The sequence below is a fragment of the Nanorana parkeri genome, unplaced genomic scaffold (assembly GCF_000935625.1).
Source record: "Nanorana parkeri isolate BGI_ZX_2015 unplaced genomic scaffold, ASM93562v1 scaffold327, whole genome shotgun sequence".
Lineage (NCBI taxonomy): Eukaryota > Metazoa > Chordata > Amphibia > Anura > Dicroglossidae > Nanorana > Nanorana parkeri.
This window is the reverse complement of record NW_017306595.1, coordinates 725933-744384: the sequence shown is the minus strand read 5'-3', so window position 1 is coordinate 744384 and position 18452 is coordinate 725933. Positions and strand designations below refer to the sequence as shown.

Genomic DNA, 18452 nt, shown 5'->3' with positions numbered 1-18452 from the left:
TATCAACGTAGTGCAATATAACTTTGCTTTAAGTCTAAAGCTTCATAAGCTCCTCTATTAAGCAATATACTTTAAGTACTTTTTAGTCTAAGACTAAGTTGTCCATGAACATATAGATATCTTTCATAAGCAGGCATTTGGGCTTAATGTAGATTAACTTTCTGCCAGTCAGTGCATCCAAATGCAAAATACAGACCTAGGCAAACAGCTGATCTTATAAGTCTCTTCATTTTTTTAATCCAATTATTTACTGGTAGATTACAGAACATTTGTAACCGCAACCATTTCTCGTCCAGAGAGCTATGCGTAGTGCATGATTAAATAAGCAGCTATTAGCACGTTTTCATGTTATTTGTATTTCTGGTCTAAGGCTAGTTAAACACACACAGGGGAATTTATCAAATATGGAGCAGACACTATCTGAAGCAGCTGTGCGCTGCAACCATTGAGCTTCTATCTTCAGTGTGTTCGGTTAGTTATGAAAATGAGAGGAAAGCTGATTGGTTGTCATGGACAACTGCACCAGATTCCGTCTGCTACAGTTTTGATAAATTCCCTTCTTAATATTTTATTTACTAAAATCAAGCCGAATGGATATTTCCTAACTCGGTTTTCTACCTTGGTCATAGGAGTATATTCAGATGTTAATGCCTCCACTTATTCAGAAATGGAATGTTTTAAAGGATGAAGACAAGGATCTTTTCCCTTTACTTGAGGTGAGTCCTTCTGAGCTTCGTGTCATAGGTGCGGGTTTCTTTTGGTTATATTTTTACTAAGGTATTGTATAAGACCAGTCTGATGTATTTTGGATGGTTTGGCATTCATTATTTTTAAACCAGTAACATTACTGTTTTAAAGTCTTGGAACGCCCCAGTCGTTCCATTTTACGCATTTTAATGTCTCGATGTTATAGTGTGCCAAAAACTTTCTCTAGGTTTGGATGGAGCGGGAAAATGTTAGAACCCCTTTCTGGTTTATACTGCTATTTGGGGCTCCATTTTATCCTCACTTCCTGTTCTGTTAACAGTTTTACCATACAGGAGGTGAGGGAAACGCTGCAACAGGGGACATCCAACAGGGGTTCTAGCTTTTCTTATATTCTACTATAGAAAAGCATTTTTTTTCTGCCTGTGTTACTGTTGGAAAGTAACAGTCACTTGCTGTCTGGGTAAATATAAGCAGGGCTTCATTAGAGAGATTAGCTGTCTCCCATTCAAAATCCCTCTAATGGAGTACCAGATAGAAGTAAAAACCTGTATAAAATTATTATAACCGCCGCGCCTAAACTATATCCCTAGCGTTGTTTCGTCAGCTGCTGTGCTAATAGTGAAGCACAATACTGAGGCATCTATTAATGAACGGTAACCGCTGATCTCAAGGGTTACCGGCTTTTGATAGCTTCAAATAGCTAATCACGTACAGTGTACATGATCAGTCATTTGGAAACTTCATGGCGGGGACATACAGCATACGTCTCCCATCACGAAGGTGTAAAATTGTTTAGGGTCTATGTAATTTGCGTTGATTTAATTAGCCCTGGTTTAAATCCCACCTCTGTTTAGCTTAAGGGTGGACAATTTGATATAAAATTTAGGAGCCAATCTGTCCAATCCAGGAGTCGGCAGGATTTTTTTAGGCACCATTGACAACTAGAGAGAACCTCCCAAAAATTAGGTACCAGCTGTAATTTTCATGGCACAGTGGCTACCTGTCTCCTAAAATTTGTCCAGCCTTGTTTTAGCCTCTACTGTTCCCTCTGAATGAGAGATGAGTCGCTGAGAAAAAGCGGAACAGAAAATTTGATTTGAGACCTGCCATCTGATTTTTGCTTTCTTTTTGTAGCTTGCTTTTATTTTTATACCATCTGATGCCAGCTACAAAGGGGAACTGCTTTCTCCTATGGTTCTTAGTTTCCATTCTCAGGATCCTCTAGGACAGTGGTTCTCAACCTTTCTAGGGCCGGGACCCCTTGGTAACATTTGCCAAGTTGTGGTGACCCCCAAAGGTAAAATTTAGGGATGACGCGGCTGCTGCAGCTACATCTGGAGGCGTGGCGGGAGAACTGACACTGCTGCGCTTGGAGAGAGCTGAGGAGGACTCTCACCTTGCACAGCGACCCACAGGTTGAGAACCACTGCTATGGGCAAAGACAGGACCGGGCTCTGCAGCTGGAACTAGAAGAATTGGATTTAAAGTGAGAGGCTATATAACGTATGAGGTACATACTCCGCAGTACTGTCACTGATGGGGATGGGCTCGGGCGTGTTCGCAGCTCCACGTGCCGAGCCCGCCAGGAAGCTGACAGCGCCAATCACAGGCACTGAGACATTTCCCGATCTCTGCAGCTGCGGACCGGGAAAATGGAATGCATAGCTAGAATTGTGTTTTACATATTTTTTTGCTTGAATACATACATATTGCACCCGCCCTCTGCTAAAAGGGGACCTGATGGAGAACTTCAGGTCCCCCTCTGCTGATTGGCAGCATCAGAGGGCGGGTGCAATAGCTAGTTTACTATTGGCTTCTTCAAAGTGAAATAGGTGGGGGGGGGGTTTTATCTGACTTACGGCGGCCCCCGATTTTCCAAAAAAACAGAACAGAGGGAGAGAAAGTGTCTCTCTCCCGGCTGCCGAGAGCCACTAGGCGACCCCTGGCAAATCGTCATTCGACCCCCGAGCGGGTCCCGACTCACAGGTTGAGAACCACTGCTCTAGGAGATCATGTATACCACATTACCGAGCAGGGAAAAATAGGTGTGTTTAGTCATACAATTTTAGCTTTATTCTGCCAGATCAACAACATTTAACAGTTTAGTTTGAAGAGCTACCCATAACAATACTCCCAAGTTGTGTCCAGCCAGGTGGAGTCTTACACAAACATAATGGTCAGTTGACGTCTGGCACATTGCACGCGAAGCAGTGGTGCGCTGCCTTTGCAAGTAATGTCATGTAGTTTTCTCTCAGACACGTCAGCTTGCGAGAGTTCGCATAGCTAAACGTATCGAGAGGAAACCCGCATGGCACGATGCGAACGCCATCCGGTTGTTACGCGCGGGCTGATTGGCTGTAGATGCAGTCATTCATCTGACTGCACTCAGCTCACACACTGCATGCGAAGCTCCGTGCCTGACAGCTTTGCTTCGCTCTGCACGGCTTCACGTGCAGTGTCTCACACGCTTTATGCAGCATGCGCTTCCAGTTAATTTCTCAAAGCCCTTATAGCAACCTTTATCCCCAGTTTGAGTGTGTTGTGTACAGATCTTGGAGTGCTGGCACAGCCTTAACCATTTAACAGGCATCGGTTAAGCTTTGATTACATACACTGAGCCCCACTGGCATACACTTTTTTACCTTCTAGCTTTGTGTAATGTCTATTTTCCCTTATGTCATGTGTATGATGAATGTGAAAGAAAACAGGAAATTGGAGGAAATCTCCTCCAATAGCGACACTGCCCGAGCCAAAAACATTTTCTCTTTCCTTCATTGAAGGGCACAGTGGAGATTTTCAGATCTTAACCAGTAGGGTTATAGCTTCAGGAGTAGGACACTAGGCACATAACAAAAGCTCAGCCTAGGGGTGGCCCCTGATTGTGGCCAAACCCCCCAACAGCCAGAAGCAGGTCACTTTTTTTTGCCTAGTGAAAAACATTTTTAGTAGGGTGGGGAAGGGTTATAACCTCTATCAGAGTTCTATTGCTTTTATGTGGACTTTTCTTTTATGTGGACTTTTCTATGTGCCATGATGGGAGTCAGAAAGAAAAGCACATTAAAATAAGCTTTCCCACTTTAACAGGAACAAATTAAGCCTTTCCCTCAATCTCTTAATGATTTAAAGATTGAAGCCTGATCACATCTATAAATGATCCTCTTAACTGCACTTGTATATTAACCCCGAAATACCAGTGGTATGCTGCAATGCTCTCGTGTGTGAATCACTGTGAATAATAGACTGATACACTTACACTGAGCAATACCAAATCCACAATCTGCAAAGTTTGTGTAGCGGGAAACGTGCTTCCAGACACGTTTTGTCATATGACTTCAAGGGGTAACGTGCATGATCACATCTATGTTAAAGGTTTTTCTGGAGATCTGTATTACACTGTCCATTTTGTGTTGACTTCTTTTATAAATCTGTTCTCCTGAATAGGGCAAAGCAGTTAAATGTATTCGCAGTACCTTGCGCTCTTACATGAAAGGTAATCTTTTGTATATATTTTTTTCATTATTGTTCCAGTGCCTATCTTCCGTTGCTACTGCACTTCAGTCTGGTTTTTTACCATATTGTGAACCTGTATACCAGCGTTGTGTGAACTTGGTACAAAAGACCCTTCAGCAAGCAATGGTAATGTTTTATCCGCATAAGTCTACACAATGGTGTAATATAATGCTGTCTCTTTTCTTTCTCTGCTTATCTTCCGTTGCTACTGCACTTCAGTCTGGTTTTTTACCATATTGTGAACCTGTATACCAGCGTTGTGTGAACTTGGTACAAAAGACCCTTCAGCAAGCAATGGTAATGTTTTATCCGCATAAGTCTACACAATGGTGTAATATAATGCTGTCTCTTTTCTTTCTCTGCTTTTTACTTCAGCTCTCCTTAGAGCTGCTTCTCAAGTATGTGTTTATTGAAATGAGAAAGGGCAGTAAAACTGAACTGGCTGGCTATGCTACAGTGAACACCCTTTGTTTGCTAAGATGCAATTAAAAAATATGGTGTAGTTTGGACATAATGCTGTCATGTTTTCCGTGAGGTCTCGGCAGTGATGTCTTGGCAATGATACTTTCCACAGCAGTGGCAATATGCGTATCATGCTTGACCTGCAAGGAACTAGTCCACCAAAATGGATGTCTGTTTCCATGGTTATGTCCTCTGGAATGTCATAAGCTATACACCCCCACCCCCTTCTTCCAAATTTAGGCAAGGTATTTCTAGTGAAGGTATTATTTATGATACAACATGCATTACAAGACATTTTGGACAACTGTGCGCTTCCAGTCTCGTGCCAGCGTTCGGGGAAGGCTCTTTTCTGTTCCAGCTTAAAGGGTGCCCCTGTGCTCACAGCCAGATCCATAAAGACCTGAGCTTAGTGTGAAGGATGTGGCAGAGAGGCCTCACCTTTTGACCTTTCTTCAGTGGAACAAAAAGTGAGTTTTTTAAGACTTGTATAAAAAGTAGTGACTTAGTCTTTTTTTAATTTCAGATGCACAATGCTCAGCCAGACCAGTGTGAGTCTCCAGATAAAGATTTTATGATTGTGGCCCTAGATCTATTGAGTGGACTAGCTGAAGGGCTTGGTGGCAACATTGAACAACTTGTGGCTCGGAGCAACATCTTGACTCTAATGTACCAGTGTATGCAGGTAAGAGATTTTTGACGTACAGTTTGATCAGCTGTATGTAAATATTGATCCTTTTTTGTATTGCTTCCTTTTGACCTCCTTGCAAATTGTTTCCCTAGGATAAAATGCCAGAGGTGAGGCAAAGTTCTTTTGCGTTACTGGGAGACCTGACCAAGGCATGCTTTCAACATGTCAAATCATGCATTGGTACGTATGGTACAATGCTTTCTATTCAATTTAAAGCCAATCTGTCACATAAATATAAAATATATAAAAAATAAATATATACCTCCCTTTTCTTTTTGACAGGGATTATACTTGCCTGTCCCGCACCAGCACAGCTGGTCTTCGCTCTCTAAGATATATGCTGACTAAAGAATATGACCTCCTTCTAGGAATATTGGATGCCTGGTTCCCAGCTGTATGCTGGTTCCACTTGTTGGCCACCAGTCACTGCTGTGCCCAGCATGCAGTGTGGGACCAGGCATCTGACACTGCTGGAAGTGATGGATGCTGAAGATTCTTCAGCTGTGAGAGCAAAGATCCAACACGTGGGCAGTGTGATTAAGTATAATACCTCTTCTTTTACAAGGATTTTTTATTTTTATTACAGTTGCCTTATGGGAGAACTATGAGGAAACCTTTTTTGCCCATAGTTCTCAGGGTCACGGGAGGACATATACTGTGTCCTCTGGTGATCCAAAACGTAGTATATAGCGAGCTATTGCCCCCTATATGCTGAGAGCCCCGCAGCCGGGACGGATCCCGACAATACTATCGAGATCCACCCAGCTGGCTGATTGACAGCAGGCTCTGCCTATCGAGAGGCAGAGCCAGCTGTGCTCGCCCCCTCCCCTGTTCCTTCCTCCACTCAGCGCTTGAGGATCGGAGAAAGGAGGTGGGAATCCCTGTGGGGAGCAATGACTGAAAGTCGCCACTCTCTGCAGGGAGAGGGTCGGGAAGTCAGCGATCGGTGGTATGTGTTCGCTGACTTCCTGATCATTAGAGCTGACCTGTGACAACTTCTTTGTCACAAGTCGGCTTGAATTATGAAAATTAGTGTTTTCACTCACCCCATAATTCTCCTTTAGCACTACAGATTTTAATACTTAAAAGAGAACTATGGGGTAAACATATCCCCTAGTTCTCTTTAAGGTCACAAGAGGAGGACATATTCTAACGTCCTCCCAAACTCAGTATATAGGGAGCTATATTCTGAGAGCGCCGAAGCCGGGACAGATCCAGACAATACTGTCGAGATCCACCCAGCTGGCTGATTGACAGCAGGTCTGCCTATCTAAGGACAGAGCCAGCTGTGCTCGCCCCATCAACCGTCCATTCCTCCAGTCAGTGCTGGAGGATCGGAGAGGGGGGAATCCCGGCGGGGAGTGGTGACTGACGGTCACCGCTCTCTGCGGGGAGATGATTGGGAAGGGAGCGATCGATGGTATGTGTTCGTTTACTTCTCTGTCTATAGAGCCGAAGTGTAACAGTTTTATTGTCACAGGTCGGCTCTTAACTATGAGGATGAGTAAATCACTCACCTCATAGTTCTCCATTTAAGCATTTTTATTACATATACTCAAAGTTCTGTTTTTTTTTTTTTGTTTTTTTTGTTTTTTTTTAGCGGATTTCATGCCCATCCTAGGAACAAATTTAAACCCTGAATTAATTTCTGTATGCAACAATGCTACCTGGGCGATTGGTGAAATTTCTATACAAATGGGTAAGCTAATTTAGGTATAATAGTGCTCAGGTGTTTTAAGTGGAAATGAGTAGAATCATTTTGTGAATTGCTAGTGCTATCTTTAAAACATTACTGCTATGCTAAACTCAGAATTCACTCGGCTAACCTTTTGTACATGAATTAAAAGCTGAACTAAAATAATGACCCTTGCAGTGGGGTGTTCCCTGCCTTAGAATGATTGCTTCCACATTGGTGTGCGTGGCGATACCCAATGTGTGGCACACTGAACGCTTGCATTTACATTTGTATGGGGAAAGGGGGCTTTAAAAAACTGTTTTGTGGTGTTTAAGAACTTTACTTTATTGCTATTGCATTTGAGGGCTGACAAGACCCTTTTTGATAGCACAATAGAAGTGACAGGTTCTAGTTATCGAGACCTTATGGGTCTTTTAGACCTGTAATGTCTCCCCTACACTTTATTGAAGCAAATCAAGCACAGGTAATGCGTTGCAGCTTTCAAATCACTTCCAGCAAAAAGTTGGCCGAAGAAGTGTAAACCGTGCTTCCACCGATGTATGATACTCTGGAAGGGTTAACTCTTGCAGTGTAGGGTGGAGGCTAGTGCAAGGGTTATTTTTAAATTCTTCCCCAGAAGTGTAATGTAGCATAGCATATGACCCAGACTGTTGGTGCTGCGCAGGGATGATAGCCAGCTTATTGATTTGTAAGGGAGAAAACTGTTATACTCTATTTTTGTCTTTGTAAGATTTCCTTGTTTTGCTTATGGTGTAAATGCTTTTAACATGTCTTTGTTTTGATTAGAACATAATGATCTTACTAAGGAATATACCGTAGATGTAAAAATGCATAATTGTTAGGTCTCGGGAAAACCCTGATAAAGATTATATCTTATTAAAGCTTATGGTGCATATGCTTTAGCAGCAAGTTGTTGATATAAAAAATGATTTGCTCTGCATGACAAATACACTTGGTGTGCTACATTCCTTGATCTTGCTGGTGGTCAGTGGAAGAATGCTTCCTCTTCCAGACAGCTGATAAGATTAGTGTTTTCTTACCTGAGAGAGGAGAGGTTCCATTGCTTCTGCACCACTGGGACTGCCGAGTGATGTTGATGCTGAAACGTTGCAGGCATCAATAGGTGTAAATCAGTGTCGGCCACTACTCAACCCATATGAACTCATGGCTGTAAAGGCTACCCTTGGTAAATAGTTTGATTGTAATTTGTCAGTTGTCACTACTTGTCACACAATACTATTGCGCTGTGGTAAAAGATGAACAGAGAAATCGTAATCCTTTTTAGGAACGTTTGCTAGCACCCTGGTAATTCAGTCCCACAATTATTATTTTTTAACAATTAGGTGTGACTGTAACTTCCTTTGGCAAAGCAATTTAAAGTTATTGTAGGCAAGGCTATTTCAACAGCCTACTTCCTGTTGGTCTGGTGAAACAATGTAGCTCATTAGTGCTGCCGTAAAAATGCCTACAAAGGGAATTTGGTGTGTGCGTAATTCTAAATGTTTTCTTTTGGAAAAATATATAGCCTATTTCACACTGTCTGCTTCAAAACTGCAATGCTCTCTTTAAACTTGTCTAATTCTGTTGGTTAGCTTGTTGCTCATTCATCTTGTTTATACTGTGTGTATTTTTATTTTATTTTAAATGTATTTTCTTTCTCATCCATTGAGAGACATGGGAAGCCTTTCATTCATTTATACTGCTGCCTACAGGAGAATTGGACACTGGCAAATAAATACCTGTAGGTCAATCCAGGATAAACCCTCCCACTACCAGCATGCCTCTTTTATTGCTAGTGTTCCAGGTAGATGGACGTCTTCATTTCAGCTGTATGTGGCAGGCTAACCTGTTTTTTCTAGCACTTTTCTATTGTACTCCAAGATTTTCTTCTATGTTGCTTCTAGAGCTTGCCTCTTTGTTTGCAGCTATCCAGTGCCGCTTTCCTCATGCTGACTTTTGGAGTGCCGCTTTCCTCATGCTGACTTTTGGAGTGCCGCTTCTAGAGTCCGCTGGACCGGACCTTGCAGGGATAGCCTGGAAGTGACCTTCAGACACTGGGTTCCATGTAGGGGGCTTTCCAGATTTATTTCTGATAAGTTAGCTGCAGAGGACAATGTCTCTTTTGGTTCTATCCTTGAAACCAGATTATCCAGGATTATACTAGTGACAAGCCCACCCACCTATCTTAATGGAAGAAGCCTAAGAAAGACCACAAAGTCTTCTCCATCTTTATCTGTTAAACGCATTTCATTTCTCAACTCTGGCACCCTCCACGTTGAGACCCCCCAAGCTTAGCCCCAGACCTCACGGGTGGACTGGGAGCCCAGTTTACCAGATCCTCAGAGAAGCCTTCCTCATTAATGTGTGACCCAGCATTCAAGGGGGGCGGGGGAGTGGACGTTTGGTAACATTTGCAGACACTTTGACAGCTTTTATCTTAGACTCTTTGGTGCAGGAGGTGGAATCCCAGAGCTGCAACAGGTGGGAGGGGTTATCCTGGGCTTATGTAGAGTTTTTTTGATTTGCTAGTGTCCAGTCCTTCAATAGACGGCAGTATAACCCAAATGTTAAGCTTTCCTGTTGTCAATAAACTCCCCCAAGAAAAGGATTTTATGGTGAGTACCAAAATCCTAATTTTTTTTTTTGTCCTCCAAAATTACCATTGTGGATGTGAATACACCAAGGGTCTGTTAACTAAGAAGCCTGTTTTTGTTTTGTAGGAATTGAAATGCAGCCTTATGTTCCAATGGTGTTGCACCAGCTTGTAGAAATCATTAACAAACCCAACACGCCAAAGACTCTTTTAGAGAATACAGGTACCACTTGCCAGCTGTTTGAAGAGGGAGTAAAACGCTTGGTTTTCTTTAAGATGTGGGAGTTTTCTGCTTGCTGTACTCGTGAACACTTCTTCAAATGCCAAAATGTCTACAAGTCAGATTTTTACTTCAGTTCACTACATTTAGCAATGACTTGTCCATGATTGGGGGTTGACTCGTCCATTATTGTCTAGGAGCAGGACAGCTATGGTGTATCTCATTTCCTTTTTAGTAACCAGTCAGCTGCTGTGTTCTATTTTTCCAGGTAGCTAAAACTTAGTTTTAAATTTGTATGTATTGGGCCCACAAGAGATCAACTCGAGAGCCATTTTCATTTTTCAGGTATGGGCCTATTGTTATACATACACATACTGAAGATGGACGTGCTTATGCAAACAATTATGTAACACATATTGTGTGTCCTCATGCATGCCAGAGTGGGAGGAATAATGTATTGTTAGATCTGAATTGTTGATGTAATTTAAAAATAAAAAATGCTGCCAATCTGCAAATACAAGAGGTGTACAAAATGTCAAAATTGGTCCATTGAAGTTGAACCCTTTTGTAACCCCAAATTGTCCAAATTAAAGAGCCTCTACAGGTCATCAGTTTAGTGTTAATTGTGAATAATGTTCCTAGAATTTATGCTCCCACTTTGGCGTGCTCAGCAATGGTACAAACTTTGTTTTCATATGTAGATGCACCTCAAGTATGTCTTTCTGTTCATATGTGTGTTGGTTTTTTAAGAATTTTATTTAACAACTTTTTTTCACTTTTATTGCTGTCACATAGTGGGCTTATACCCCTTATGTGCTATAAACCCTCTTGTAGTGGCACATGCGGGGGGTGTAACAGTGATTGGGTGGCTTTTCAGCTGCTCAAATAACTTCTACGGGAAAGCTGACAGTCAGCTGGGGGAATATAAACATACTCTACTAATATAGCACGCAGGAGTGTGATTACAGCTCCCTGCTGCCACGGACGTAGTACTTGGGTTTGTGGCAGCGAAAGGGTTAATGCTCAACTCCAACAAAAACTTTTGTTTTATATTTAGTTTTGGGGAAATAAACCTCTGTCAAGTTTTTTTTATTTTCAGGTTTTTGTACTCATTCGGGAGGTTTCCTCTTGCTTCCCTTCATTTCTTTATCCAAAATAAAATGTAAAACATAGTATTTCAGTTTAATGTGTATAGCTCTGCTGTAACGAACTGGACTTGTACATTTTAGCATAATATCAAAGGTAAGTTTTAAATGCTGGTCAGAAAACTTCCACATTTACAAACTGATGTATTTTGCAGTGCATTAAAGTTTTGTAGAGAATGCCTGTATACGGAAGCTTGACGTTTTCCGTTACGGCGGGTAATTAGCCCGCGAGTTGTTTAATCTTGTGTGATGATGGGAGATGGTGTATAGCAGAACTATAATCTCCAAGCCATTTTAGGGGCAATATCCATACTTGCAACAACATTGTAAGGCTCATATACTGTTGTATTTTTGTTACTTTTTGTATTTTCTTTTTATAAATGTTGAATGTGATGTGCTTTTTGGCTAAAAGTTCAATGTGGGATGATTAATGTGACTTTAAAACAAGAACGCAACTCGTATTAGACTTCTCTGACTCCTTTAGTTATTTGAGCTTAAACTATTGAGCTCTGTAAACAGACCTTTTTCTCAGCAAAGAAGTTAAGATTATCCTGGTAACATGCAGACATGGGCTGGAGCTCCCATTGCTGTCTGGGAAAAAATAAATATACAAATGCAGTATTTCCCATTTACCTGATTTAAAAATGGATTGAGTCGTGAACCTAAAGAAAATGTATAGATTTATAATATGTGGCCCAATTAATAATATTTTATATTGACCCTCGTAATTTGCAGACACAGCTCAGCCTGGGAAAGAACAACCTCTATACTTGCCTTTCCAGAGGCCTTTGTTTTCAAACTCCATCCCTGTAGATACTCAACATTTCTTGGTTTGTTTTAAGATCTGCTTCTCCCACTGCACAGTGCGGTTCCTCCTGTTGGCTCATATCTCACTACAGGGTTGAAAACCTGCAGAAGCCGAGGAACAATTATAGTGACAGTTTGAAAATGCGGAACGCCAGAAAGCTGCGTATATATCCTCTTTACGGGCTGGGCTGTGGTTGCAATACATGTGGTTAATACGTTTTGGTTAATGTCTCCTTCCTTTTTTTTTTTTATAACAACTTTTGTTTTAACTAATAAACTTGTAATGCCCAAAGGAATTTGTTAGCTAAAGAGCATGTGTTGGACCAGGGTTAATTTGCGCTCTTTGCTTTTTTTTTTTCTTTTCTAAACTAGGGCTGCAACTAAGGATTTTCATATTCAATTAGTTGGCCAATTTATTAAATACCATCTTTTGTTTAAAATACACAAATAGTGTTGCAAACAAAGTTTACGTCAGAATAAAACTGCATGCACAATTTTTTTTGCTATTGCAAGCACTGGAAAGCATGGCATTGCAGTACTGTGCATTCCAGTGCGGGCGAGAGGTGCGTTTGGGGTGCCATTGAAATGAATGGCACCACAACGCACCTCCCGCAGCAGAATTAGTCCAGCCAAAACAAAAAATGACTTCCCCCTCCCCCACCTTTTTTTAATTGTATGTATTAGACATTTTAATCTAGTGTCATGAATTTAAAATAAACTGAATTGAAAAACGTCAAGAGGGGACACAGACCGCTGCAGTCAGTGCCCAGTTGGGTGGAGAGACAGGCTGTCAGCCAATGCCGGTGTGAATTTACAGTGGGTGCAGTAGCCAGCCTGTCAGTGAGGATTGGTGGGGGCACAAACCGCAGCATGCAGTGGGCTCCCAGCTGCGAGTAGAGAGCAGCAGAGCGGCAGGGAAGGGGGTGGTCTGGGGGAGCTCTCCTCACCGCTGGGCAGAGGAGAGAACTATTGATTATTATTAGTGATTAGTCGGTTGCAGACGTATTCTAAACCCTTGGACACCCTTTCTTCACACACTTTACATTTGAAAATACTTAATCCGCCAGTTGGATAGAAGACAATGTTCCATGTTTACCAGACTAAGGCAAAACGTTTTGTTTTTTTTGTTTTCCCTGGTCAAAATTCCCATTAAAGGATTCTGCATTTCCTCGCCAGTTTCTCGTACTGGAGGACTGGCACAACACAAATCAATACTTTTGTATGCCAAAGTTGCATTTGTTACTTTTGTAATTCTTTGTTTGGAAATGTTTTCTGTAAAGTATGCAGAAACCCTCCCTAGTACTTCTTATTGGATGAATATTGGAGTACTTGCCTACCTATTTCAGCCTTATATCTCTTATATGTGTTTGATATGATATTCAAATTTATAAATGTATGCGTGTGGTTTTACTACAGCTAACTTCTAGAAATAAATTTCCTTCATATGCCATTTTATTGGCTCTAAAGCAGAGAAGGGTACAAGTTCAATCTGGGTGTTTAAATGGCAGTGCCTTACATGTTACCATTTTATCAAATGGTACTTTTACCTCAGTTTAAATGTTTCTGCTCTGACCATGGCAAGTGAGAATATTTTTGAGGATATGTTGGGGCAGTAGTACCTCGCCAGTGATCTGTTTCCAGAGTTACTGTAGTTCAACACGGTTTGCTGCACATAAAGCCTGGGAACATCTGCACTAGCACAAGGTGATAGTGTGGACCGAGTATGTTGACTCCTGCGATTGGCGGCCATTTTTGGGAGACAAGCTTCCGCATTAGGTGGATATGGTAGAGAACTGTTGTGGGAATCCTCAGCAGACATTAAGTGGGGCAGGGAAGAGAGACTCTGCAGATGTTTACTGGGCAGTGTAAAAAGTTGATGCTGACATGACTGCCACAGTTTTGGTAGATGTGATGCATGTTAATTGGTTTGTGATCTAGTGGTTGAACCAAACCACTTCTTTACATGTCATATTAAAGCTTATTTACAGACGAACTTTAGTCAGTCGGGTTTGTATCCCTGTCTTATGTGTCCCCATTGTGAATACTTTCCCTTCCGGTCTATCCTACAGATGTAACTGGAAGGGAGTATAAACATCCCCAAAGTAGTCCTCATTGGAAGATACCTGCTCTACAACTTTGTGTGACAACCATAAAATTTAGAATTTTCCTCATTGTCCCAGAAAAAAATGGTCACAAGGACGTATAGTATTTGTATAAGTAATGGTCCCACGCTGAGCTTTTAAACAGAAAGTACATCATCTGCTTTTAATTGCATGCTGTCATCAGACTGTTCACAAATGCCTGTTTAATGGGAATGTTGCATAGTTTGTGTCACCTGAACATAGGTTTTGTTTTATGCTGCTTCTATACAGATCTGCTGAGTTTTTAGTATTTGTTTACTTTGCTTACAGAGTTTTTAAATTACTTCCAACATCCCCTCTCATTTCTCTTGTCTGGACAATGAAATCATCCCTAACGAGAGAGCACACCTAAAACACACAGACTGAAACAAAAGGACTATCTGATGTTGATTAAAACACTCCATTCTTCTAGTGCTTGGATTTGGCTGTGACAATGCACTGTGGTCCTAACTACTTGTTTTTACATTATCTTGGCCATCTATTCACTAGGTTTCTTAGTCTTTTGCCTCTTTGACATAACTTTTGCTGATCCCCATAATGTGTGCGCTGATCACATTTAACTCCATTTTGAGGACGGGTATACTTGCCATAATGCACATGTAACCAGTCACTGAAGTCTACCCACATTTTAGGCATGCCATTTCTGAAATATGTGGAGTCCACATTGAGAAGCCTGTGTACTGGCCTTACACACTTTTGTTCTTTTAATAGAAATCTACCTATACAAAGCTGAAAAAATCCCGGGAACCAGGTAACCAGTGCTCTTATGCAGACAAGTTAAGGAAAACCCCTCCCTCCGTATGTTCGTTATGTGTTCCTATTCACTTAGCATACTGAAAACCTAACTTTTTAAATAAATGTCTTACATTTTTAGATGTTTTGTTAAATCAGGCAAGATAGCCAGGTCTTTCATAGCCCTTTTACAGTGGTCTGTCCCAATGGGAAGTCTTGGGACTGAAATTTGGGCATTGTTTATTTGATAAACCTCATTCACATTCAATGGACAAGCCACCTCTGAATGGAAGAGACCGTTCACCCGTCCCCTCCTAACATTTCAAAGAAATAGAAACAAGAAGACATTTTATAACCTAGAACCCTAACCCTAATAAAAGCAATTTAAAGGTCAAGAAGCATTTTTTTATTTTTTAGCTTATGCTATGTGAATGGGAACATGTAACAAATATAAAATGGGTGTTATCCCAATTTGGCTGCGAAAAGGGGAAATAAACTTTAAAAATAAAGCTGGTGCCCAACTTTTGAGGTTATCTTTAGTTGCTGTCACTGAAGCTCTTAAAAAAAAAAAAAAAATCCTGTCGGCTCCTGGATTGGGCGGACGGGTTCCTGAATCCCATATTAATTTGTCTACCCCGACCTAATCCTATCAGTATCTTTTTACCTGACCAATTATATCTAAGCCCAAGATCAACAATTTCATATATTGCAGGTTTGTCAGTCCTTAGATGAGGTGACTGCATTTGTTTTCTTTTAAGTACCATGTCCTTGTAATTGCCTGTGCTCTGAACTGTGAAATCTCCAGCAGTGTTATCTGCTCTCACCGGTCCTATTCTGTAAACTACAGAAAACTTCCTTGTTTTATGGAGCTTGAGAGTGATGGTGGTTGTAGTCCAAACTAGAAAAGTGGCCTAGGGTAAAGCTAGTCCATCACAGATTAATAGGCTAGTGCTGGCACTTTAGGAGAAGAACTATGTTACTATCAGGCTTACCAGGTGAAAATAAAGGGAAAAAGCCTAAACAATATAACTAATTCAGCTGCCAAATCTAAGGATGAGTGAGCCGCTATATTTAAATTTTTGTCCTTGGGTATAGATACACTTTAACACGTCACTCTGAGGTGTGTTTAATTCTGGCACAATAAAATGAAATGCCTTTTTAACAAAACTCTTTGAGAATGCTTTAAAAATGACACTGGCATGTTTCCCAACCAGTGTTGGAGTCCTATTCATTCAATATAACTAGTGGTCATCCTGCAGATAGCTAGATGCCGTTAGTTAATGCTACATGCAGGATTCCTCCTAGCTCAACATGATTCATCCGCTGGTGTCAGTCCATCTGGAAACTAAAACAATTCAGGGTCACAACTGATTTTTGGCTGTACCCCTTTTATTGCAAATAACATGTCCATTAAACAGCATAAGGGTTTGCTTAAGAAGGCAAATGCAGCATGATTTCAGATACATTCAGCTTGTGTTTGAGACCTCTTTCTGAGCTGCGTTTGGAAGCCCATTGACCCATGTAGAGAGGTTTTGGTGTACAGCTCCTGTACGCAGGCCCTAGCACTGCAGCTTACAACAAAGCATGCATGAGCTTTTGGACTCAAATGAGTTTGAGAAAGGGCACCAGTAGCCCGAAACTAAGTTGCATATACTGTTCAGTGCACTTGATAATATGCAATAAAAGGCACAGCCTAAAAAAGCAGTCGACTCAAGGCTCTTTGTTATTTCTTCCTCGAAGATGCCTGTCTTCTCCTAGATTTACCTGATAAGCTCTTGAATCCTAGTAGACTCTTTGGGGGGAATTTATCAAAATTGGAGCACACAAAATCTGAAGTAGTTGCCCATGGTAACCAATCGGCTTCTCTCTTTAGTTCAGTTAAGGTTTGAAAATGAGAGAAGCTGATTGGTTGCCATGCACAGCTGCTCCAGATTGTGCCTGCTCCAGTTTTGTTAAATTCCTTTCTTTGTACTTCAGGGTTGTGTCCTTTTTTTTAAGCTCATCACTTGCAAAAACCAGCTCTGATCATCAGGCTTGAAAAGATTTTAAAAGTCTACTGAATCTTCATAGTGACTGTTCGGGGCCCTAATTGGCTCCGTTTTTGATTTGCGTTCTCAATAATAGCAAAAGAGAGACGTTGCATATGTTGTAAATGGCGGTGACATTTCCTTATACGGGGGGTGAAAACCAGATAGGTCAATGACAATATAGGACTTTCTATTTATAAGTAATGGTTTTGGCTGTAAAAACAAAAACTTTAACTTGAAAATACATTTTCATAGTTCTGCATTGTCTGGCAAAAGAGCAAAGTAGGCTCTGTGTTTTCGGTGTTCTCTCATATTTCCTCCCCTTACCGTCCCCTCCAAACCTGTAACCTCCAACCTCCTTCAGATGGTTTTGCCATGTGTCACTACCTTTTCAAAGGCAGTGCTCATAAACTACACTAGTGATATCTTATGTTTATTATCATACACAGATTCTGTTTTCTGTTTCTGAGTTATTTGTTGTTTTTTTTTCTTTATTTTTTTCTCCTCCCCCCCCCTCATTTGCTCATGTCTTGGTTGGCGTTTGGTGGTGTATAACCGTGATTGCGTTGCCTTAGCAATAACAATTGGTCGTCTTGGTTACGTTTGTCCTCAAGAGGTGGCCCCCATGCTACAGCAGTTTATAAGACCCTGGTGTGTATTCTTCAATCTTTTTTTAATTCATTTCTCTTCATGTTTTCTTTTATAGTTCATCTTTGGAATTTTTTTTTTCTTCGTCAGTTGTTACATGATCCTAAGTCATTTGTCAGCCATGTGACTAATCTTGTCCTAGGTTTCGTCACTTTTTTAAAAATTTTCTTTTTTTCTTTTAAACATTGTCATGTAAACTGTTACCCATTTCTTTGTTGTGGCTAACCAATTGATGATGCATGGGAGCACGGGATAAGATTGTCACATGCTTGCTGTGTCTAGAGTTTGTATATGAAGTATACCTGTTGTCTAGACATTGGAGGGAGCCATTGTGTGAACTTTGCTGAGCTAGAAACTGGTGATGCAGTTTTTAAATTACATTATGGAGCCCTCTTCCATGCATAAACTACAGGTACACTTAAAGCAGCATCAATTGTGAATTGATAGAAATTATGCATGCATATACTCTGCACGCCAATGGATTATGTCTTTACAATACCGAAGTTACATTGGTGGCTCTTTCCTGAAAATATTTTTTGTGGTATATGGCAGTTTTAAATATACACAGGGGAATTTATCAAAACTGGATCAGACAGAATCTGGAGCAGCCCTGCATGGCAGCCAATCAGCTTCTCCCTTTTCATTTTCAAGTCTTAACTGTTCAATCTGCAGAGAGAAGCTAATAGGTTGCCATGGACAACTACTCCAGATTCTGTTTGCTCCGGTTTTGATAAATTGCCCCATGTGTTAAAATCTTTATTTTGCTACGTTAGAGCTGTTAAGGCAATGGTCCATACTGTGAGGACATTTGTTAAAGCAGAAATAGACCAGCCAATTTATTGGTCTCCCAAACCCGTTAATTTCAAGGCGTGCCAATTGTCAAGGTTGCCAGTGTGCTTATTTCAGCTTTCAACTGAACTTTCAAGCCTCCAAATGGCTGGTGTCATAGCTGACCACATGTGAAGAACCATGGCAACTGCAGTCCAAATAGAAGATGGCACCCTCCTTGGCTGTAAGGAATAGGAGTTTGTAGTTCCACTTTAACAAAAGGTGGCCATACACAGGCAGATAGAGC

At 41.1% G+C, this 18452-nt stretch overlaps 1 protein-coding gene across 1 annotated transcript in view; it reads left to right on the top strand.

The window, feature by feature from the left end:
• Window positions 1–18452, top strand: part of TNPO1 (transportin 1) — a 71859-nt gene that overhangs the window by 49012 nt on the left and 4395 nt on the right. The window contains exons 14-20 of the mRNA XM_018558239.1: window positions 630–716; window positions 4237–4344; window positions 5204–5362; window positions 5461–5548; window positions 6969–7067; window positions 9785–9880; window positions 17305–17380. Coding sequence (XP_018413741.1) covers window positions 630–716; window positions 4237–4344; window positions 5204–5362; window positions 5461–5548; window positions 6969–7067; window positions 9785–9880; window positions 17305–17380 — 713 coding nt within the window. The remainder of the gene's footprint in view (window positions 1–629; window positions 717–4236; window positions 4345–5203; window positions 5363–5460; window positions 5549–6968; window positions 7068–9784; window positions 9881–17304; window positions 17381–18452) is intronic.